The 23,899-nt window shown below is 41.0% G+C and overlaps 1 protein-coding gene across 2 annotated transcripts in view; it reads left to right on the top strand.

Annotated features, from left to right (window-relative positions):
• Positions 1 to 23,899, top strand: part of CFAP20DC (CFAP20 domain containing) — a 255,896-nt gene that overhangs the window by 193,109 nt on the left and 38,888 nt on the right. For both annotated transcript variants that reach the window (XM_045989870.1, XM_045989869.1), the window contains 2 exons: positions 905 to 1,108; positions 12,059 to 12,120. In XM_045989870.1, coding sequence (XP_045845826.1) covers positions 905 to 1,108; positions 12,059 to 12,120 — 266 coding nt within the window. The remainder of the gene's footprint in view (positions 1 to 904; positions 1,109 to 12,058; positions 12,121 to 23,899) is intronic.

Raw genomic sequence — 23,899 nt, 5'->3', positions numbered from 1 at the left:
TAAGATTAAATTTTTTTAATGGCTTTTATCAACATTAGTCATTCTCAGTCTCACTATAAGTTAAACGTATTTGGTCATAATGTTCACAGTGATAAAATTCACCAGTATTCTTGAAACTGGACTTTTGTACGGAAAATGATGTTTCTTTTCAAAAAAACTTTTTGAATTTTTGTTTAGTCAAATACAGGTCAAGCCCCAGGCATGAGAAATACAGTGAGTGTAAGACGGTCATTATGTTTGCTTTTGTAGAGCTTGTAGACCACCTGCGAATGCCAAAAACCATTAGGTAACTGCAATTGTGATAAATGCTAAAAATGAACACTTTCTGATTCCATGAGAGCACTTAGTGGAGGGCCCTCCCCAGTTTGTAATTGTCAGAAAAGGCTTCCCTGGGAGATGACACAATGTGGGACCTAAAGGGCCCCTAGGAGTTAGCCAGCACAGGCTAGCACTAAGGCAGACAGGAGCCTGATGCTCTTGAGGACTTTAATGAGCAACAGTGTGGCTGATATGCCTGGAGCAAAAAGACAAGGTGAGGCAGGTGGGGCAGGCATTGTATAAGGGCACTTAAGAATCTGGGGCACCTGGGTGGCTCAGTGGGTTAAAGCCTCTGCCTATGGCTCAGGTCATGATCCCAGGGTCCTGGGATTGAGCCCCGCATTGGGCTCTCTGCTCGGCAGGGACCCTGCTTCCCTCTCTCTCTGCCTGACTCTCTGCCTACTTGTAATCTCTGTCTGTCAAATAAATAAATAAATCTTTAAAAAAAAAAAGAAGAAGAAGAATCTGGGCCTCGCTCAGTTAGTGGAGAGCCACCGAGGGGTTAAGGCTGTAGAGTAGCATGTGTTGGTGGTCTGTAAATTCAGAACAGGCACCTGACCCTTTGTCGCTTTCTTTTCTTGATCAGGAATATGACTGGAGAAACTATCAGCCCAGCCAGATGAGTGAATCTGAGTTGCAAATGCTGGCAAGCCTGCGGCGGCAACAGAATGAAGAACTGGAGGACACGGGGGCTTCCCACGTCCTGAGTGCATCCCAGGTTGACAACTGTAATGTCAGCATTAGTACCAGCAGTGACGACACAACCACCTGGAACTCCTGCCTGCCACCTGTGAGTCCAGGGCTCTGGGTCTTTGAGTAACTCCTTAACGAGGAGCAAACTTCTTTCTAACAAAGCCCAGCCTTGCCTGGGAAAACTAGGGCCAACACAAGAACCCTCCCCCCATGAGAAATATTCAGAGCCCATTCAGGAGCACCTGACTGGCTGAATCAGTAGAGCAGGCAACTCTTGATCTTGGGGTTGTAAGTTCAAACCTCACATTTGGTGTAGAGATTACTTAAAAATAAAATAAAGAAATAATCAGAGCCCATTCTGTAATAGTGTTTCAGGCCTGAGGGCATTGTCTTTTCTTAAACTGTCTTACTCACCTTCAGATAATGTAGGCTCATTGTGTGCTGATATAAAGCAACATACACTGAAAGCAAAAAGGAATCACTTTACTGTCAATTCTGGGTCTCTCATGGCACCTGCAGCTCCTAGCATAGGCCTGGCACATAGAGAGGGCTCAGTATTTGTTAAATTAATGAACAAAAAAGATGTTTGCTGCTCCCTGTGCCTGAGGGCCATGATAGGTACCACAGACAATTCAATAGCTTATCTTTTCCCATATGTTTATACAGTTAAAGCACATTTAAATATGGCCCATCATCCTCACTATGGACCAGCAGAGGAGTTGGAACAGGTCAAAGTCTTCCTGTCTTTCAGGTGAAGAAATTAAACTCTCCTGGACCCCAGCTTCCACACCTGGTCAGTGGCAGAGCCCAGAGCAGAGCCCAGTGTTATGACTCACTCTGTTTTCTCTCTTCTGGCCTTGGGGATCTTGTGGCTGAATTGGAAAGACAAAGTGGAAACGTTGATAGAACAGTCCTATACAGCTTTAAAAATGTCATAAGTCAGAATAGTAAAATTAGTATTTTAAGAGTGGTAATTAAAGCTATTATTTCTTTTTTTTTTTAAGATTTTATTTATCTATTTGACAGACAGAGATTTCAAGTAGGCAGAGAGGCAAGCAGAGAGAGAGAGGAGGAAGCAGGCTCCCCACCGAGCAGAGAGCCCAATGTGGGGCTCGATCCCAGGACCCTGGGATCATGACCTGAGCCGAAGGCAGAGGCTTTAACCCACTGAGCCACCCAGGCGCCCCTAAAGCTATTATTTCTTTAAACACAGAGATATTTTAAGACCTCCATAGGCCCAAGGAAATTTCCTTAAAGTGTACTTACATTTACCTATAAGGCTACATTCAACATCAAATCAAACAAATTAAAATCCACTTTCATCCAGCAGTAAATATACCTTTTTTACTATGAAATTTTTGAAGGGAAATATAAAATTAAGTAACTTTGATTTATATTTATACAAAATTGGGTAAAGGCTGAGTTCAAGTGTAGTTGACAGTGGATAATGTACGTTTTATGTATCTAATTAAATATTTATTAATCTTACAATTTTCTTTCCAAGCAAATTTTTTTTTCCCCAAGTCTCCAGCATCTTTGTAGACGTTCGAAATCACAGCAGCTCTGGCACTAGGCCTTCCTTGTGTAATTGAACTCAGTCCTTATTGCTGTCTTACGTGGTAAGTGCTGTTGCATTCCAATTTCCAGATGAGAAAATTGAGACTCTTGAGCATAGTGGTTCAGACTTAGCTTGGCAAGACTCCTCAGTCTGAGCTCCTAACCACCATGGTAGGGTGACTTCTTGGTGTGTGACTTAATTTGTCAAACAGGTGCCATGCACATCCAGTGGATGGTGACATTTCTGCTCTGGAGATTACATACATGTCTTCATAGAAGAGTAATTCAGATTGGCTCTAAGGAGATGTAGGGGGGAAAAGATATTTTCATGAGTGTTTTTTATCCCTACTTTGCCCATTGTCTAGGCTTCTCTTGCCTTAGTTATGTTTTCATTAAACTAAGTGATCAAGCATGCATAAGGCCTCCAGCAGCCTTGGTGCCAAAGAGTATCTACCCATCCAACAAAAATACCCCTGTGTTCTGGTTACTCAGAGTATCCTTGTTGCCAGATCTAAGAACATAAGAGTAAGTTGCAGATTTTTGCCAATGCAGTTTACAATGGAATTGAAATATTGCCTTTCTTATAAAATATTCCTCAGCAGTCATTTAAACAGAAAGTAAGAAAGAGAAAAGAGGCCTCCTGAATGAGCTCATTCTGTCATGAAGTAGCTCAGAGAACAAAGGGCAAACTGAGGAATGATTATTTATGGACTGAAAAGGCTGAGCTCTTGGTTGCCCCAGATACTGTGTTCTCATCACTGCCCTGTGCTGGCAAGGACTAAAGTCCTCATACACAACAACTACTCCACTCTATAAAAGTAAACAGACAAAAATAGCACCATTGGTAATGAACTTAATAACCCCTCCATTTGACCAAATGAGAAATTGAAAACATGCTATTTGTTAGACAGAGAAAATAATTGAAAAGCCCACCTTTGGTATTCATAAGATATGTTTATTATTGCATCAAATTCACTCTATTTCAATATTGGAACTATCACCAAATGGAAAATTGTGTTTCTTAATGAACTCTGCATCTTGTTGCTCATATAGAGTTTAAATAGAGCAATTTACAAGAACCATTGTGGGCTTTCTGAGAGCGCATGCCTTTCTCTCTAGAAGTTGTACAGGGAAAGTGAAAAAGAAGAAATGAATAATAACTTTATTGCAAAGATACATGCTTTTCATGTATCTCAATGGCACTGCCACCCACAGTGGCACTCCACCAGAAATTTGGAGTACTTCTCCACTTCTCCCACCCCTTCATTTCCAAATGCTAAGAATCCTCAGGATTTTACTCCTCCCCGCCTAACAGCATAACCTTGGCACTTTATTTTTCGTCCACTTTCCCTCAATAATCTCCTGGTACCTCTGTACCTCCCGTCCAACCGCCTGATGGGGAGGAACATCTGCTCTGAGGTCAAACGGCCAAGGTTCAAATCTAAGCCATGACCTTGTAAACACTTGGCACTGTATCTGAGACACAATAAGCGTTTAGTAAATTAAGGTTAGTTCTCATTATTATTATTGTTATTATGCACACTAGTGATCTTCATAAAGCCCAGATCTAATCTTACCTCTTCCCTGCATAAAGCCTTTCCTAGTTCCCATTGGCTCTTTGATTAGGCATAGAGGATCTGAGACCCTTGCCCTCCTCCGGCTCATCTCTCACTATTCCCTCACCTTTTACTCCATGCTTCGGTCCAAGTTATAACTTCCTGAATGTACTCAGCCCACATCCTTGTACCTGATGGTCTCTCCAGACATAGCTCTAAAGCCCACTGTAGCCCTTCTCCAGGCCTCACTGTGAGAGACAGACCTTCCTTTCTGCCACTAGAGCCAGGAATATCTCAATGACACTCTTGTTCCCGAACTCAAGTTCACCTGCCTGTCACTTGGAAGATCGTTACTCAACAGAGAGTTTGGATTAGAAAAGACTTTGAGCTTTATTCAGGAGGCCAGCCACCTGGGGAGAAGGCCAACTCTTACCCAGAGGCCAGCTCCAAAATTTCTGCCTCTCCCAGGGGTTTTTGAAGGGGTTTAAGGCAGTTGATCAACAAAGAGAGTAGAGTGGCCCTTGCAAACTCGGTGGTGCCAGCTGCAGACATTAACTCAGTGCTCGGGGCTTGTGCAATGGAGTCTGGCTCTTATTTCCTGATATGTAGGAAGACTGTGTTCTTCCCACAAAGGAGGGCAAGGTCTGCAGACACACAAAGGGAGATGGTAAAGTCATTTGTGCGACCTGAAAAGGAACAACATCTTTCTACAAAATTAATGGGCTCGTCAGAAAGCCAAGGTGCCTCCCAACAGGCTTGCTGGCCTGGGAAAGTTCTGGTCCATCATGCTTCAAGGCCAGTGGTCTGCAAATCTCAAGGAAAGGAAGTTAGTTCTGTTACAGATCAAGGGCCTTCAGTCAGCAAGTAAGGAGTATGTTAACTTGAAGCAACCCTTAAGACAAGCTAGAGTGCTATTGAACTCGTGTAAACTCTCACCTCAACCCAGCTTACCGGTCTCACATTTATTTATTCATTCCACATATTTGGGGTGCTTTTGTTTTGCTTTTGCTTTTGCTTTTGAGTGGTACAATAGGCTGTAAGCTATGCTGGGGATAAAAATAAAGTTTGACCTGGCCTTGAGATGTTCCCTATATTGGAGAGAGGCAGAGAATCAACATCTCCGTGTAAGTCGGGGCACTGAATGATGACAGAATAAAGAGTTCTATAATATCTTGTAGAAAAGAGGCCCACGTGAGAGAAAGCAATTGATTCTACCTATTGGTTTCGGGGATACTTTCACAGAGAAGTCTACAGTTAAGCCAGAGTTCAAGAATGAGTGCCAGCTCATCATGTAGTAAGAAGGGGAAAGGAATTCCAAGTTCTAAAAGGGAACAGAAATAAATCTTTTGGAGGCGAGGGTGGAGTCTCTCCTTGAACAGGATAATCTCCTCTTAGTGTCCTTGTTTCTCCATCACCTTGAACAGAACCTGGAATGAGTCTTTGCTTGTCTCACCGGCATTACTCACCCCTAGCCAACATACACACAGAAGGCCCCCATACTCTAGCTACATCACGCAGTGTGCCTGTCACTGCCGTGCCCTGTGTCCAGATCATGTCAGTCACGTCATTGCTCATCGTGCTCTTCCTTCTGCCTGGGGAGACCTTCCATTCCTCTTCTCCACCTGGAACATTCCCTTGTTTTCCAAGGCCCAACTCAAACACACTGCTTCATGAAACCCTCTCCAATTCTCTACCACCCTGCACAGAATTATTCCTTCTTAGGGTTCCCATTATCTTCAGTCTCAATGTTAGCACTTAACCACATCAGGGATCCATTGTTAGTGATGTGCCTGAGGCCTGGTTGTTACCCCTTGAAGGCAATACCACGTTGAGCACAGTGCCTGGCATGAGGTCACACTCAGTCATCTGCTGTTAGTCATTGAATGAATGAATCAATCAGTAATATTAAAAAGATTCCTTTTTTACTCTACAATAAGGTAGTTTTCATCAAAATTCCAAAATAAACCTCAGTTTTGCTTTGCTTAAATAAACTCTGAATGATGCAGGTAACATTTTATATTCAAGACTTGATAAATGGATATTAAATACACAGACAAAGGAAAAATCTCTCTCCAGACAGGGCTTGATGACCAATGGTTTTTTGTTTTGTTTTCTTTTTGTTTTTGTTTTGTTTTGCTTTTTATTAACATATAATGTACTATTTGCTTCAGGGGTACAGGTCTGTAAATCATCAGGCTTACACAATTCACAGCACTCACCATAGCACATACCCTCCCCAATATCTATAACCATACCCTCCCCAATGTCCATAACCCCATAACCCAGCCACCCTCTCCCTACCTCCCCCACAGCCCAGCAACCCTCAGTTTATTTTGTCTCTTATCGTTTGAGTCTCTTATGGTTTGTCTCCCTCCCGATCCCATCTTTTTTGTTGTTTTTTAAAGATTTTATTTATTTATTTGTCAGAGAGAGAGAGAGAGCATGCACACAAGCAGGCAGAGGCAGAGAGAAAAGCAGGCTCCCCACTGAGCAAGAATCCCAATGCGGGACTCGATCCCAGGCCCCTGGGATCATGACCTGAGCTGAAGGCAGCAACTTAACTGGCTGAGCCACCCAGGCATCCCCCCAATCCCATCTTGTTTCATTTTTTCTCTCCTTACCCCCCACAACTCCCCCACCCTGCCTCTCAAATTCCTCATATCAGAGAGATCGTATGATAATTGTCTTTCTCTGATTGACTTACTTCGCTTAGCATAATATCCTCTAGTTCCATCCACAGATGACCAATGGTTTAAGAAGGAGATTTAAGCAGGTCTCATTCAATTTAGCATCTTTACCTAATGACTTCACACACACTGCAGTCTGAAACAGAAAGCCCATGCCGAGTAGAATGAAGAGTCTTTAGCAAAATCTATTGTGTTTACTACAAGCTCTGATTCCTCAGCTCTCCTCAGCATCTGTACAGTTCAGAGTAATATGTACTGTTTAAAAGGTGTTTAGATATAATAAATTAGTCATTTAAAAGTGTAATTAAATGTAGCCATATTTCTCATAGCAAATTGGCTTTTGTAGGCATCTCTTGCTAAATAAATCAAGCCTACTGAGAAATCCATTGGCCTTTGACAGACAAATTTTTCAAAGTTTCTAACTTAGAACCAAATTCAATTAAAACAATACTTTACAACTTCTGTGGAAACCAGGCTACAAGTAATCAATTTTGGAGAGTTTCTGTAAGGAGTAACCCTCATGAGATTTATTCAAAAACTCGGCTCTAGGCAGCCTGAGGAAGGGAGCTAAAAGTTGCTTATAACGGATTCTTAAGTGAATTTTATTTTGGTGAGGGCTTTTGATTGACAATAACATAAAACTATGTCGTGTGTGTGTGTGTGTGTGTGTGTGTGTGGTTTCTTTTTAAGGAAAAAGAGTACCTATTAATGGAAACAGCTTTTTGCGGCGCCCAAAAGAATCCAGACTCTGCCTCAGCCAACCTGAGCTCAAATCCCAGCTCTGCCGTTTACTGGCACGATGGCCTATAGATGGGAATCATAAAAGGGCTTCCTCATACTGGCATGGTGAGAATTGAATGAGTACAGGGGATGCGTGTGCCCAGTGCCTAGCAGAGTAAGTTCCTAGTTGTTACCTGCTGCTCCCCCGAAGTTATGCTCCTCAAAGGGCCACTTGAGTGATCAGAAAAGATTGCTAGGATATTTCCGCTTTTTGTGACTACTGAGGGCTATAAGGAGAGGTAGAGGTTCTGTTGTGCTTGTCTTGATGTGAGCTTAACCACTAAAATCCAGACTTATCCCCTCAGAGCTTTCAAATAAGCCCTTTCGTTATTTTATTATTTCAGTATTTCATTATTTCTCTGTCCTGCCTCTACCTGAGATTCAAGGAAAGCATGCCTCCTGTAAGCTATCTTGTAAGCTGAAACCCTAAAACCATCATCCCTTCAAGTTAAGAATTCCCATAATCTAATATCAAGCACGTAAATCTCCTCAGTTTCTTCTTTAAAAAAAAAAGTGTTCTCGTGTACATCCATCAACATGGCACACTGCAGAGCATAATATTTGGAGGAAAACAAGACAAAATGCACTTAATAAAATTACAAGCATATGGTGAGGTTCTCAGACAAGTTATTTATGGTCTTGATTAACCTTGCAACATTTTTGCCATTTTCATAGGTTTTACATAACACCATAAAAATATTGTCTTTACCTTTTAACATGGCAGGATTGTCTTATCTCCTGTTCTTTTATTTAGCCTTCACTTCCCTCTCTCACCCCCCAAATTTCTAGCAGCTTGATCATGAGAAAGCAAAGCTTCTTGTGCTCAGTGGTAAATTTCGGTTGTTCCGTGTTCCTGATGCTAGTGTATAGCAACAGCGCCACCAAAAGGACAAGGTCCTCAGTTTCTAGGATCTGTTCCATTTCTTTGCTCATTAGCATATCCTCATTTTACGGGATGATTGCTGGCTACTACGTGTCCAATATATAATATATTGGCATTTCAGGCTCTTTATGGTTAATAGGTCTTAATTTGTTCTGATCTACAGATTCATTAACTTCTCAGCTCTCTTTGGGTGTAATGAGTTTTCTTTTAATTCTCCTGAACTAAAGACGTAAGTAGTTGATTGTGCTAAGTGGGAGATAAATCAGATGAGCAGATGTTCTTATACCACTGTAGAAATGATATATGAAAACTGATATCAGAGTCAGTGTAATACTGAAATGTATGAGTTGTTCTGTGTGTAGTGACTATGAAAGTCACCCCATGAAATAAACTTCCCTCGTTCTCAAAGTATTATCTATTATACCTTATGTTTGTCCCCAGTTTAGCAACTTGGCAAAACTTGCTTTTTTAATTTCAAACATATAGTGAAATCATGAACTTAATTTATGGTGAGGAGGTCGTCTTATAGATCTAAAATAAGTATTTCAGACCACTTTTGTGTGTGTGTGTGTGTGTGCCATAACCCGAACTGAGTATGTCATATGTGTTTTCAGAAACTTTGGTCTTCACGTAGGTGAACCTCTGAGCTGGATTAAGCACTACAGCCTAATGGTTAAGAGGGTAAAGTGTGGTGAACTGGGTTCGAACTCTGGCTCCACAGTTTCCTGGTTGGCATGACCTTGGGTTAACATCCACTGTCTGAATTTCCTTTTCTGTTAGACAGAGTTGTTAATCCTGTCTGTTCCACAGAATTGCTGGGAGGAGCAAATGAGATCATATCTACCAAGGATTTAACACCCATCCTGTGCCGATTAAATGTCAGCCAGTGCTGTGATTATTGTCTAGCTCTCTGTAGGAGTATTGGTTGCTCTTCTTTTGCTGCTTCTCCTGGTATTCCATGAATATAGCTAAATTCCAAAGTCAAAAAATCAATTTTTTTTAACCTGGTGCTTTCATCAGCTATTACTTACCCAGGATTAGTACAGATAGGTTTACTGCTGCATATGTATCGAAACAGATCTATTTCCATGTGTGGATGAGGACACCTGGCTTCCGACAGCCCATCATGTTCCCCCCAACCCCACCCCACCGTGTTCAGAGAGCTTTTAGAAACCATTAGGTACATTCTCATTAATTCTGATTTGGATCTAGGAAAATAAAAAGACCTCATCCAAGTGAAAGCTCTGCCCTTTCAAAGCATCAAAGCAAAGTTATCGTAACTGAAATACCTTAAAGGGGCTTTTTAGCCGCATCATTGCCATAACCCCTTCCTGTCCCAGAGACTGATTATGAAATTAGGAGACATGTGCAGAGAAAGGGAATTGGGGCCACCCAGTTTTGTATGGTACCTGCTCCAGAACAAGACTTGCATCCTTCCCCCAGCTGAGCCCCTAGCAGGTGGGGCACATAAGGCCTTGGGTAGCAGTTATGTGGGGCAGTCAGAAGCTCTGCCATGATGCGCCACCACTAAATGGAAGTGGCTTAGAATAAAATATTTGGGGGCAACAACTTGGCAATTAGTTTTCTCAATACCAAAAATTAAGTTAAGGAATCAGGTGTTCGGACTGAGTTCCATTAACGTACAATTATTTTAACAGGACTTTTTCCCCCTTGCTTTTCTGTTCCCTCATGTTAGCACCCTTTACTAATTCTGAAACATTTCCACTGGTTATTTTTTTGTTTTTGTTTTCTAACACTTAGAAACCACGATAAATGTGAGCCTTTTGTTGACTGTGTTCTATTACTATTTGCATCCCTGGATTGGTTTTATACAGCAGGAGGAAATGTAGAAGGGTCACTCTGTGTAGTCTGAGAGCAGAGTCACAAACAAGACAGGATTCTGTAGCCATTTCTATTCTCCAGAGGATAGAATAAGTCATTTGGAATAAGGGGGTTGGAGACAGGTGTAAATAGAATTAATGGTATAAAATTAAGAAAATGGAAATTTACCGAATACCAGAACTGTGATGCATAGAGAGTTATGGAAATGCCTCTGGAAGCAAATCAGGTGGAGGCCCTTTCACTGGAGGCTGGAGTAGAGCTGAACTATGGGGCAAATACCAATGAACGTATTATCAGGAGTATTTCTGCACCAGTGTGAGATGCTCTAGAGAACCTGTTAGGCCCTTTGCTTGCTAATTCCTTTTTTGCTGTGAAATAATAAAGCCTAAATCATAAAACTAAATTTCACTTGCAAATTGCTGGAAGTCTTATTTCTCCAGTGAGATCAAATATGTCTTATGACATGTTTTTCCTTCCACTGTTCTCCCAGCTGTTGTTTCTTATTACTGAAATGGTGATGCATTGATACCGGTTCAATTACCAAAGTATCTGAGTACATTTAAATTCATGGTGCATCACAGAGAGTCAGGCTAAGTGACTGTGATTATCAGACAGAGTGTTTGATTTAAATTAAAGGAACACTTCCAAGAGATTATTTATAGAGGAAGACAGTTTACTCTAAAGAATTCCCATGACCCACATCTTTAATATTTTAGGAGTTAAAATTAGCAGTATGTGGAAAATAAGGAATATGTGCTCTGTATGGATAGGCACCATTGCCATACTATTTCCCTCCATTAGAGTCAACACTGTAGGACCACCCTATGGGTGAGAAAAGCTTAACACAAACCCTTTTGGGTTAGGAAGGAATGGAAATCCTTTCAATGCAATTCAAAAATGTATACGAAATTGCAACTTGTAATAAAATGAGAATGTTAAAAATGATTTTCGTATTAGAATTACATGACTGTTAACTACATAAGAAAAATCCTGCGAGCTGATGTTCAAAAGAGAATATGTATCAGATATAATGGAATTTTCTCCCTTTTTGGAACAAAGGAAAAGCATCAAATTCTATTGAGGCAAGAGTTTAAAGCTTATTTTGGGATGGAGTTGTTTAACGATGTTTTGAAGTAGTAACTTGAACGTTTCTTGCGTAGGGAAAATAAAGTTGAGATTTCACGTTTTTGTTAGGTACTGGCACCATTTTTTTCAACTCACTGATTAATGCTTGAGGTTTTATTACGCACTTGGGGAAATGACCACTTTGACCTAAGATTAACATGTTATAATTCCATTAGCAAAAGTGCAAGTTATCCTTGCAAACTTCCTAATGTGGACACATAAATATATAATCCTATCTTGGGGTCTCTTGAGTTATTGCTGATACCAGCTGTGCAGCACTAGTTCCGTGAGATATCTTTTCTTTTACTGTAGCAGGAAATATCAGGTGTTAACAGCATAAAAACTCTACAAGGAGGGAGAGCCCACACATGAACTTTAATTGCACCATAGACGCTATCTTGTGCAGTGACAGGCCATTAAAATAACCTGTTTTTTTCTCATGTGTACCGCCCTGATATTTGCTGGATCTTCCAAACAGCCTGTAGGTCTTCAGTGAACTAAACAGCCCCTTCTTGCAGATTGTTCCTCAGGATAAAATGGCAGCAATGAGAGCACATGGGAAAGTGTATGTAAAGAACATTACCCTCGTTAGTAAAATGTTCTGTCTTTTTTTACAGCCTGTCAACCAGGGTCGTCACTATCAGAAAGAGATGAATCCACCTTCTCCTTCTAACCCCCGGTAAGATTCATTAATAAGCTAAATGTCTTTTTTTTTATTATTTAAAAGATTGTGCATTTTTCTTGGTGTCACGAAATTGTTTTCCAAAACTTCCAGAGAGCTTCCAAAGTTCTTTTCTTTAGAAGGCTGAGTTCAGTCTACTTTTCTTATTTAGACTGCTATGGTGTGGTAGTTAACAGTCTACCTAGGTTTAAATGGCAGCTCTGCCCTTTTACCAGCTTTAGGACTCTGAGCGACCATTTAAGTCAGGTCAACCAGGCATCACAATTACTCCCCGTTCTTTTGGGATAATCATATGAATGAAAACACGAACAATTCTTAGCACAGTTTCTGGCACACAGCAAGCTCTCGTTAAGTGTTAATTTATTCCGTATTATTCAATTTGCATAGATATTTTATTTTAATCAGTATGTGAAGTTTAGTACATTTTAGGCATGAATCGTTTGGTATTATCCGGTCCCTTTAAATTTATCAAGACGGTGTTTATCAGTTCAAAGGCCATTCTCTTTTTCCAAAATTTCAGAAGTTAATCCCAAAATTATTTCATTATTTCACAAATGTCATTGGCATGATGAGTCATTTGTCAATATAGAAAAATCTCATTATCTTAGGCTCACTAAAGATAAGCCAAATTGGAATTTGTGTTTTTGAAATATATGTAGGAGTATATGATTTTCCAGAAAATAAATTTCTTTATCAGCACAACTCAGTATCATTTTATTGCTATTTATTAAATACTAGGAATTTATTAAAAATCAGTCTATTTTGAATTTCATCTACAGAATCTTAGTTATCGTAATGCATCTCATTGTCCAGCTCTCTCACCTGTACTATGGTTCGTCCCATAAAATGAGCCAAAACACCAGTGTTAGTATTGTAGCTCTGGCTCTAGAATGTGGTATTTATTTTTTTTATTTTATTTATTTATTTCAGAGAGAGCTCTAGCAGGGGGAGAAACAGAGGGAGGAGTAGAGGCACACATCCCGCTGAGCAAAAAGCCCCACACAGGGCTTGACCCCCGGACCCCAGAATCATAACCTGAGCCAAAGTCAGACACTTAACCAACTGAGCCACCCAGGCACCCCTAGAGTATGATATTTATTACACAGAGTCTGAATTATAGTCGAACATATCAAAAACAACTTAGCTAGTCTTAAGAGAGAGACAGAGACAGGAGGGATTTGTTTAGTAAGAATATAGGGCTGTGGGGCGCCTGGGTGGTTCCGTGGGTTAAAGCCTCTGCCTTCTGCTTGGGTCATGATCCCAGGGTCCTGGGATCGAGCCCCGCATCAGGGTCTCTGCTCAGCGGAGAGCCTGCTTCCTCCTCCCTCCCTCTCTCTCTCTGCCTGCCTCTCTGCCTACTTGTGATCTGTCTGTCAAATAAATAAATAAAATCTTTTAAAAAAAGAATACAGGGCTGATCAGAAAGGATGAATACTTAACATTTACATTGACCTGAGGGTATTATACTGAGTGAAATAAGTCAATCAGAGAAAGACAATTATCATGGTTTCATGTGGAATATAAGAAACAGGGCTGAAGACAGCAGGGGAAGGGAGGGAAAACTGAATGCGAAGTCGTCAGAGAGGGAGAAAAACCATGAGAGACTCTTAACTATGGGAAACAAACTGGAGGGAAAGGGGGGGGGTGGGGGGGTAATTGGGTGATTGGGTCGCGTGATGTGATGAGTACTGTGTTATGCACAACTGATGAATTATTGATCTCTATACCTGAAACTAATGATGTGTTATATGTTGGTTAATTGAACTTCAATAAAAATTAAAAAAGTATACAGAGCTGCCCTGGAACACAAGGGCAGCCAGGTCTCAGGAAGGGAATAGAACCAGAATGCTGAGAGGCAGCCAGGTGGTATCCTCACTCCATCTCTCCTTGCTTCTTCCTTCTGTTCCATTGTTCTCTCTAAGCCAACAGCTTTCTGTTTGCAGTCACATATGGCTATCTGACAGCTCTTGAGTTTATCTGTTACAGTTCATAGCACATCCCGAGCCTGACAGGCTACGTCTGAATCCCAGTTCCTACTTTCCAGGAGAGAGAATGTGATTGGCCTTGCTTGGGCCAGGTATCCACTTTTGGTCCAGTCAGTAATGAACAGCCAACCGAGCCATGTAAAACTAACATGGCTGCCAGGAGACCACCTACATGGTTTACAGGACTTTTAATGGGGCCCAGAATATTGACAGAAGTAGAGTAAATGTTCTTTATTTGTAATCACTTCTAAGTGTTCCTGGTCTATACACATGATCTGGTCATTCTTTCATGTTATCTGGTAGGGGGATTTGCCACTGTCATAAATAAATATAATAAGGAGTTCAAAATTGAGTTTGTAATTTCAGAGTATATAAAAAGGTATTTCAACATTCTTAAAATCAGTTCTCTGATTTTAAAATCTTAAATCTTTCAGCTCATAAGCTCTTTTAATCTGTGTATGAATAAACTTTTAAGGTAACTGGAAATCCAGCTTTGGTTCCAAGTATAACAATCAGTATTTATAATCTAAACAAATGAATGCGATAGTACAGATGTGTTAGAAAGTGGAGACTTTTGTTTCAATAAAAAGTAAAAGGAGAAAGAGGACCCAAGTCCCATCCTAATTCTCCTACTAACCCAGTATCTGATCTCAGACAAGCCTCTCAACCTGTCCAGACCTCAGCAATAGTATGAATGCCCTCGTGTGTAAAGGAAAGGATTTGAGTTACATGCTCTTTCAGGTCACTTCCAGCCTTGTGATTCTGTGACTTTGATGAGACTCATGGACTCTACAAATGAAACCCAGTTCCACCATCGGAGGGAACACTGCCCTACCTAGGAGACATACCTCATAATGTTGTATTAATTCATTAATGTTTAGATGTAGTGCTATGTAACTTTAAATATCTCTTTTAATATTTGATTCCCAAAGATGGAATATAAGAAATTCACCAACCAGACAGCATATTTTATTTAGCCAATTAAATTTTCATTAATTTAGGGAAAATTAATTTACATTTTTACACAATAAAGTAAAAAGCCAGATTCCAAAGCAAAAGACAAAATGCTGTCAGTCCCATTTGTCAACAGGTTATCCACCCAGTTTCTTAGAAAATTATTATTTAGCTGTTCAGAAAACTTGTGGATTATGTGGTTTGGCTCTTGGCTCCATAAATCCAGCAGTTTGAAAGAATTGGCAGAAAGGCATTATTGGACCATAAATAAAGATATGATAAAGTTATGCGGTCAGCATAGATCATCATATAAAAATGGATAAATTAAATCATGTAATACATGTTTCCTTACACCACACATGAAAATAGACTCAAAATAGATGAAGGACCTCAATGTGAGAAAGGAATCCATCAAAATCCTTGAGGAGAACACAGGCAGCAACCTCTTCAACCTCAGCCGCAGCAACATCTTCCTAGGAACATCGGCAAAGGCAAGGGAAGCAAGGGCAAAAATGAACTATGGGGATTTCATCAAGATCAAAAGCTTTTGCACAGCAAAGGAAACAGTTAACAAAACCAAAAGACAACTGACAGAATGGGAGATGATATTTGCAAACGACATATCAGATAAAGGGCTAGTGTCCAAAATCTGTAAGGAACTTAGCAAACTCAACACCCAAAGAACAAACAATCCGATCAAGAAATGGGCAGAGGACATGAACAGACATTTCTGCAAAGAAGACATCCAGATGGCCAACAGACACATGAAAAAGTGCTCCACATCACTCGGCATCAGGGAAATACAAATCAAAACCACAATGTGATATCACCTCACACCAGTCAGAATGGCTAAAATTAACAAGTGAGGAAATGAGAGATGCTGGTGAGGATGCGGAGAAAAGGGAACCCTCCTACACTGTTGGTGGGAATGCAAGCTGGTGCAACCACTCTGGAAAACAGCATGGAGGTTCCTCAAAATGTTGAAAATAGAACTACCCTATGACCCAGCAATTGCACTACTGGGTATTTACCCTAAAGATACAAACGTAGTGATCCGAAGGGGCACGTGCACCCGAATGTTTATAGCAGCAATGTCTACAATAGCCAAACTATGGAAAGAACCTAGATGTCCATCAACAGATGAATGGATAAAGAAGAGGTGGTATATATACACAATGGAATACTATGCAGCCATCAAAAGAAATGAAATCTTGCCATTTGCGACAACATGGATGGAACTAGAGGGTATCATGCTTAGTGAAATAAGTCAATCGGAGAAAGACAACTATCATATGATCTCTCTGATATGAGGATGTGGAGATGCAACATGGGGGGTTAGGGGGATAGGAGAAGAATAAATGAAACAAGATGGGATTGGGAGGGAGACAAACCATAAGTGACTCTTAGTCTCTCAAAACAAACTGGGGGTTGCTGGGGGGAGGTGGGGTTGTGAGAGGGGGAGGGGGGTTATGGACAATGGGGAGGGTATGTGCTATGGTGAGTGCTGTGAAGTGTGTAAACCTGGCGATTCACAGACCTGTACCCCTGGAGATAAAAATACATTATATGTTTATTTAAAAAAAATAAGAAATAAAAGAGAGCAGGTCTACAAAAAAAAAAAAATCATGTAATACATGTAAGTTAACTTAAAATTGAAAACTATGACTCTTTTAAGATTTGTATTTATTATATTTCTTTATAAATAGTATCCCACACCTAGACCCTAAAACACAGAACTCTGAAATTTAAACTTAAATTTAAAAAATACTGATAATGAACATGAAAAAAATATAAGAATTGAAAAGTCTTTCACTCTACCCCTTGGATGAATAAGCATCTAACCTGAATTCTGGATTGAAAGTTCTACCAGCAGAGGCTCTGAACAACACACGGGAAGCAAGTAGTCTTTGATTTCCTGAATTGAGTGTTATTGTGATCAGAGTAATGCAGACATGATGGGGACGAGGACACGTGTGCATGCAGGTCCTTCAAGACACCATGCTGGTGCCCTGTGGGAGCGGAAGTGGCCACGTCAGCCTCAGTGAAATATCTACAGCTATTCCAGAGAACAAAGATTTGTACCCACACTCATACTCCTACGCACACTTGTACCCATACTCATGCCCACACATGCATATATTTAGAGTAGTTTTCAGATAGCTTAATTAATGTCACAGAACAACCAATATCCCCAAAGTCTTTCATGTACGTTTTGCTCTGAGAAGACTTTTCTTTCTGCAACATAATTACCTTCTTAGTTTTATGTGTTTATGATTAAAGATAGCATGCAGTTCACAAAGCAGGCAAATTTGGGTTTTGAAGAGTTGACTCTAGGATGCCAATAACTAAAACACAGCATATATTCATAGATTGTTTTCCTCAGAGTCAAAGAAGCCACTTGCGCTTGCAGTGTAATGCTTGACATTGCATGGAAGTGGGAAACAATGGTAATCATTTCCTGAGAAGTTTACGGTCTAGGATTGAAATCCACATGGTTCACCTCATGATATCCCCTGGTGTCTAGATTTGCAACAAAACCATTTCCCTTCGCATTGTTAGGCTTGGGTCTGATAGTTCTTATTATTTTTGCATAACATGCTGACTGATATTTCGGCAGCGTCTCCGATTCCGGGGCCCTTGCCTCCAGTGTCCACCCACGCTGCCTCTTGGGGCACTGACAGCCTCTATGACAAGGTGCAGAAACAGCTAACATAATCTAATACAATTTAGAGGCGTGTTGGGTAGGAGGAAACAATTTCACAGTTCATTCCTGTTGAGAAATGTCTCCTAGCATGTAAACGTACGTGCTGCCAAATGGAGCAAAATGGATGATCTTTGCAGCCTTAAGTAATTTCTTTGAAAATGCCATCTATTGGTTTGTGGGGTTTAGAGCTATCCCTTAGGCACATCCATTTATGTGTTTATGTAGATTCTTCAGAACAGCTCGAGATATTTTTGTTCAGAAATGGGTTTTATAAAATAAGCTGTGATTACATTCTGGTTGTCTGTTCCTATGGATGGAGTCGATAACCAGTCTTTCATTTCAAATGGTGATTATACTTGCTATTTTTACAACTCATTGGAAAATTAGGGGGAGAAGGAAAGGTAGTCAGAGGCTCCATAAGGTTCTAAATGTTTATGGAAATAAACAGTGAAGAAAATAATCCCTGAATGCCCAAGCAGTAATGAATGGCATGATTTTTTGCAGTGTTTGCTTTATGATTTATTGCTTATCTGTAGATTTTTCAAATGTCACCACCGATTGTGTGAAGGCTTGCATCCTTTGCCGCTTTGCTACATGTTTGTGTGATATAAACATAACTATAATTAGATGATAAAGCCCTGCAGACTTTGACAAGTGATTAATAACCACTGACCCCGGTTCACGCTGGCTCAGCCGGCCTGACTGAGGCAACTGGCCTGTCATCGTAACCTACAAGTACTACTCTGGACTGATCGCCGTGGCTTCATTTTTCTTTTCTCCCCAGTTGTCAGGACTCAGCCTGATGGGCTTTTCTATTGCTAAGCTTTTTTTTTTTTTTCCCCACCAACACAAAAGAGAGAAAATGTATAAATAAATAAAATTAAATACAGAACTTTCATGTCATGTTTCTCCCGAAATGATTAAGTTTGGATAATTTTAAAGCAAGTAAGTCAGATTTTTAACAAATACTCCTCCTTCAGACCAAACCACAACAGAGGATTTCCTGATTAGCCTTGCAAACGATTTCTCTGAACGTTGTGTTATGGTTGTTTTCCATTATCTACATTTTTGCATTACATCTTAATGATCTGTTTATAAAACCAAAGGCACCAGTTTTTACTTTCATCATTTCTCTCGTTAGCTTAAGAAAAGCTGTCCGTATTGCTGCCTCTCATTTCACACTCCCCCATTCCCAGCACCTGCTCATCTGCAGGCTGCAGTTCTCCGGACTCGGAACCCCAGTTTGGTTCACACTCCTAGACCGCCATTGCTGTTCTAGCTGTGGGTTCCCCAGAGGGCAGGGTGGCATCATGCTCTCTCTCCTCCCGCTGCTCTCCAACTGGCCTGGCTTGGGTAGGAGCTCAGATAACACGGAGAAATGAAAGTCTTCATCCTGAATGTTAACCAGTTAAATGTCAAGTTTTTCCCTACATCTTTGCAAGAATTACCCTTTCCTTTCCTGAAAATAGGATGACAATGGCATTGCTTTATTCATAAGCGGATACAATGTGTTTTTATGAGAGGCTCTTGTTTGGGCAGTTAACATCTAATTTCCATGCATGTTCTACTCCCTGCCGACCAGAGATCCCTAGACACTGATAACCATTAGAATGGCCCTAATCTTTAATACATAATATAATCTGTATTATTTATACAAGCTATTTAATAATAATAATAGCTTCCAATACCTTCTATATTCTAATGACTCTGAAAGTTATATGTCCAGTCCTGACCCTCCCCTGAATTCCAGACGCATCTATCCAAGCTGCCAATTTGACAGAGACCCACTTGGATCTCAAATCCAAGTATTCACAACAACTTGGTTTTTCTCTCCCTCTACACATCTGTTTATTCTTCAGTCTTCTCTGTCTCAGAAAATGTCACCATCATCTCACTTTTACTCAAGGCAGAAAGCAAGAGTGCTCCCTCCTTCCTCACCCTGACCCATTCCGTGTCCATCCTCAGTAAATAGCCCTGGTGCTCCCTCCAACCAAAGCCTATGCCAGATCCAGCCTGTCTCTGCTGCTGCAATCCCAGCCCACAGTTGCCATCACCCTACCTGGACACATGCCATAGCTTCCCACCTGCTTTCTCTGCTCCTTTGGCCTCTACTGGAGCCCAGCATGGGGAACCAAATAGTAGTCCTTACCCTGGATGCCCACCACCCAGACTGTCCCTCATACCATTGTGCACCCTGCTCACTGTGTATCAAGTACCATGGTCGTCTCCCGTTTACCTGGACACTCCAGGCTTGATTCCACATGAAGAACTTTGCATGAGAGGCCCCTCTGCTTGGAGTTCCCTCACCCTAGAAAAGACCCTAGATAGCAGCTTCCTCCTATATACATGTCATACATACATACGTACAGCTCCCTCTACATGTCATCACCTCAGAGAGGCCCTTCCTTAGCATCCAACCTAAAATAGTACGGGTCAGCCTCATTATAATATCTTTTTGTTTGTTTGTTTTTACTACAGTACTCCTCACTACCTGATATCTTCTTGCTTATTTGCCTACTGTCTACACACACACACACACACACACACACACACACTTCCAGAATACACTGAAAACGTAAACTGCCTAAGCCTAGGGACTTTGTCTCTCTCATGCTCACTATATCCCTAGGTCCTCAAACAGCACCAAACACAAAGACACTCAAGAAATATGTGTTGAACTCGTTGACCCTCACTCACAGAAATTAATTTCCCCTGTCTCCCTACACCAGCTACCTCACCCTAGATTTAACTGCTAGCCAGAACCCAGAAATACCTGCATACTTTTCTCCCTTGAGGGTGTCTGGAACCTGGCCCTGTTCCTACATGTAGTAAATGAAATCTCTCTCATGAAGTTGTCTAAAATGATCCCTTAAAAGATAGCCACAATCGAAAGTCTCCAGTTAAGTATCATTTTAAACCTCTCCGCAGAGACAAGTTTTCCAAAACTGAACTCTTATGTTTTGTTTTGTTTTGTTTTTGGTATTCTTATTGGAAATTGCTTATCTGTATTTGCCTACGCTTGCCTGTTTGTGGAATCGGATGCCACTTACTAGAAGTCACCTTGGGTTGTCACTGTGGCAGAGGTGTACCTGACCCTGGCCAGGCCAACAGAATCTGGACAGGTAAATGGAAAAGAAGCAAAAAATCAAAAAGGCAGAGGGAGAGGGGGAGACAGAGTCTGAGCTTATGGTACTGATGTCCTTTAAATTCAAGTCACTCCTTGCTCCTCCTGTTCCTGAAGAGGTCCTCGGTCCACTGGTCAAAGCTTTATAATATTCTTTAAGAACACTTGATAGAAAGAGGACTCCTTCTCTCCTAGTTCTACAAGCAAAGTCCTGGCTTAGAGTGGCTTCTCCAGCCTCTCTAGCCCCGCCATAGAGAAAACTCAATCCCTCAGTAATCATCCCGTTTTTTTTCCTCTGACCACTCAGAACCTAGGACCATACCTGGTCCCAACTTTAAGGCTACCCTTCCCACTGGGTTCCAGCAGTTCACCAACGGTGCTGTCCCATCGCTTCTTTCTCCTCTGCTCTTGACACTTGGCTGCCCAGCCCATTTTGGGTCCTGGTTCTGACCACTTATTCTACCAGAGCCGGTTAGCTCAGATTGCACACCCTCTCCAATAGCCCTGATCCAGGACCTAACTGGCCAGCACCCCTGCACACCGAACAAAATTTCTTTTTCTTCACTTGCTCTGCTTGTTCACTCTGGCGCTGCCAGCCTGGGCATCGGCTGACCCCACTCTTCAGTTTCTCAGTTGAAGTGTCTACCCGCTGTCTGACTGGATCTCTTGGGCCCCTGGGACTCAGCATTTCAACCTGAATCTCCTACTTTTTCTGTTGTACTTCATGAGAGGATCTAAAGCCATTAGGGCTGGGGAAACACTCATCAATATTTTAGTTATTGTCATATTTTCCAAAATTGCAGACTCAAGAAACACATATCCGTAAGTTACAGAAAACAGATTGCACCCTCCCCCCTCACTTTTCCCCAAAGCTGCTGTATCTGAAATGATGGATCCCTGAAAATTCTTAGCATTTTTAACTGGCAGAATGAAGAACTCCTGCGATTCCCTGGGCCTCCCCAGCCACTGTTACCCATCCACATGATGAACTCAGATTACCTTTGGCCCAGGGTCCAATGTAAAGAAGGTAATTACCAAAGCAATCATTTACCATTCTAACACTTTACCATTCAGCTTTTAATTAAAAGATTCAGTTTTTCCTTCTAGAGTAATGAGCACGTTTAAAAAGTCGAAGTACTAATTCCAGTTTATAACATTCACCTCTGTTCTGTCTGAACAGGAAGGGAGGGGATTGCAGGCTGAGGCCCAGGATAATGACATGAACCTAAGAAATGGAAGACTGTAATTATGGTTCAGTGGTCAGAGCCAGTTGCATCCATAGACTGACTGCCCCATCATTCATTCTGTAACCCGATGCAGAAAAGCTTCCCTTGTTATTTAAACAAGGAACCACTACAGCATGAAATGACTGAGACTGTGTGCAGATCAGACCTGTAGAAAAACTCCCGGAGTACTTTCAAAGCACCTAATATGTGCAGAGTGCCTTGGAGAGGTGACTTTCACGTGCCATCTGAGCTTGCAGCCTGCTAGCATGGCCTGGCCTCCCCAGGCGGGGTGTGAACGTTTTAGGGAAAGTGTCCAGGGGTGTGGGAGTGGGTCCCTAGCCTGTCATGGAGAAATTGTTGCCCTTCCAAACCTGCACTTACTCGCAAACTCTGTTTTTGTTGGCAGTTGGTTCTGTTTCTTCTCAATAATTATTTTGTTTCACTTGTTAATGAAAAACATTACATTTGGAAATTGATTAATGTTAAAACACATACTTCCTCACTCTAACAATATATTATGTTTACCCGAGTTTATAGCTTCATATTTTGCTGTTCATTGCCACATAAAAACTCACTCAGTATGATAAATACCACATGAGTCAAACGTTCGGGCGGTTTAAAATGACTTAAAGGAGAAAAAGCAAACAACTTTTAGCTGATTTGATTGAATTAACACTAACATTATTGTTCTATTGACTCTTTCTTGTCCATTGATTTTTAAAAGCCTTTAGCTCCCTTGCCATCCATTAAGACAAATCAGATGCAATTTGGTGCTCAGGACAAGAAAGTGCTGTCGGGTGTTGGGTGTACACATGGAAAAAACATTGTCTGCGTACTGAAAAGGACTGATTAGAAAGCCAGGGCTCATAACTTCCCTGCTTTTGACTTTCGAGGTTAGCAATAATGACCTTTATTTTAGTATGTGAAAACCTGGATCAGTAACAAGTGAAGCTAAACTGTGATTTGTAGAGGATGTACCTTATCTCTTATTTAAGGTGAAAGGAAACTAGAATTTCTACATTCTCCTGTCTTTCGGTACTTCATTCTCTTTATTTGCAGAATTTATAGACTAATAAGCAGCTGAACTAAAGCAAGAAACAAGGGGAGCAGAGAATATATTCTGTTGAATTAACAGCAAGCAAATTTTAAGCCACAGAACCATTTGTATTGTCAGAATAGTCATGAGCAGGCGCTCCTGAGTGAGTCCTTAAGCGTCTGCCTTCAGCTCAGGTCATGATTCCAGGGTCCTGGCATCAAGTCCTGCATCAGGCTCCCTGCTCTGCAGGAATCCTGCTTCTCCCTCTTCCACTCCCCCTGCTTGTGTTCCCTCTCTCATGGTCTCTCTCTCTGTCAAATAAATAAATAAAATCTTAAAAAAAAAAAAAAAAAAGCCAGCAATGAGCAAGAAACCCAAGATCTGGCCTGGCCTGACATCAGTCAACATCATGATAAAAGTGAAGGTCTCAACTTAAGTAAAATCACATTGTGGCTTTCAATTAAACAGGGTATTTATGCTAGTGAAGCCCTGTCTTTTGCAGGAAGCAATTCATCCCTAGATGAATGGACAGATACCTTTTCCTTTCTTTTTTTTATTTTTAATGAAACTTTTTTTCTTTACACCTAGGGGTAGGGGCGAAAGGTGAGAATCTATTTGTTGTCCACTGACACTGGAAGAAAATTCTTTTATGGTCAGTGTTTTGATGCAGTGAAGGGCGTGCTTACTTTATGATTTCCATTTGCCCTCTTCTGATCGCTTTAACAACACTTCTATTGAAACCTGAAA

The sequence above is a fragment of the Meles meles genome, chromosome 20 (assembly GCF_922984935.1).
Source record: "Meles meles chromosome 20, mMelMel3.1 paternal haplotype, whole genome shotgun sequence".
Taxonomy (NCBI): Eukaryota; Metazoa; Chordata; class Mammalia; order Carnivora; family Mustelidae; genus Meles; species Meles meles.
This window is presented reverse-complemented; position numbering and strand designations above follow the sequence as displayed.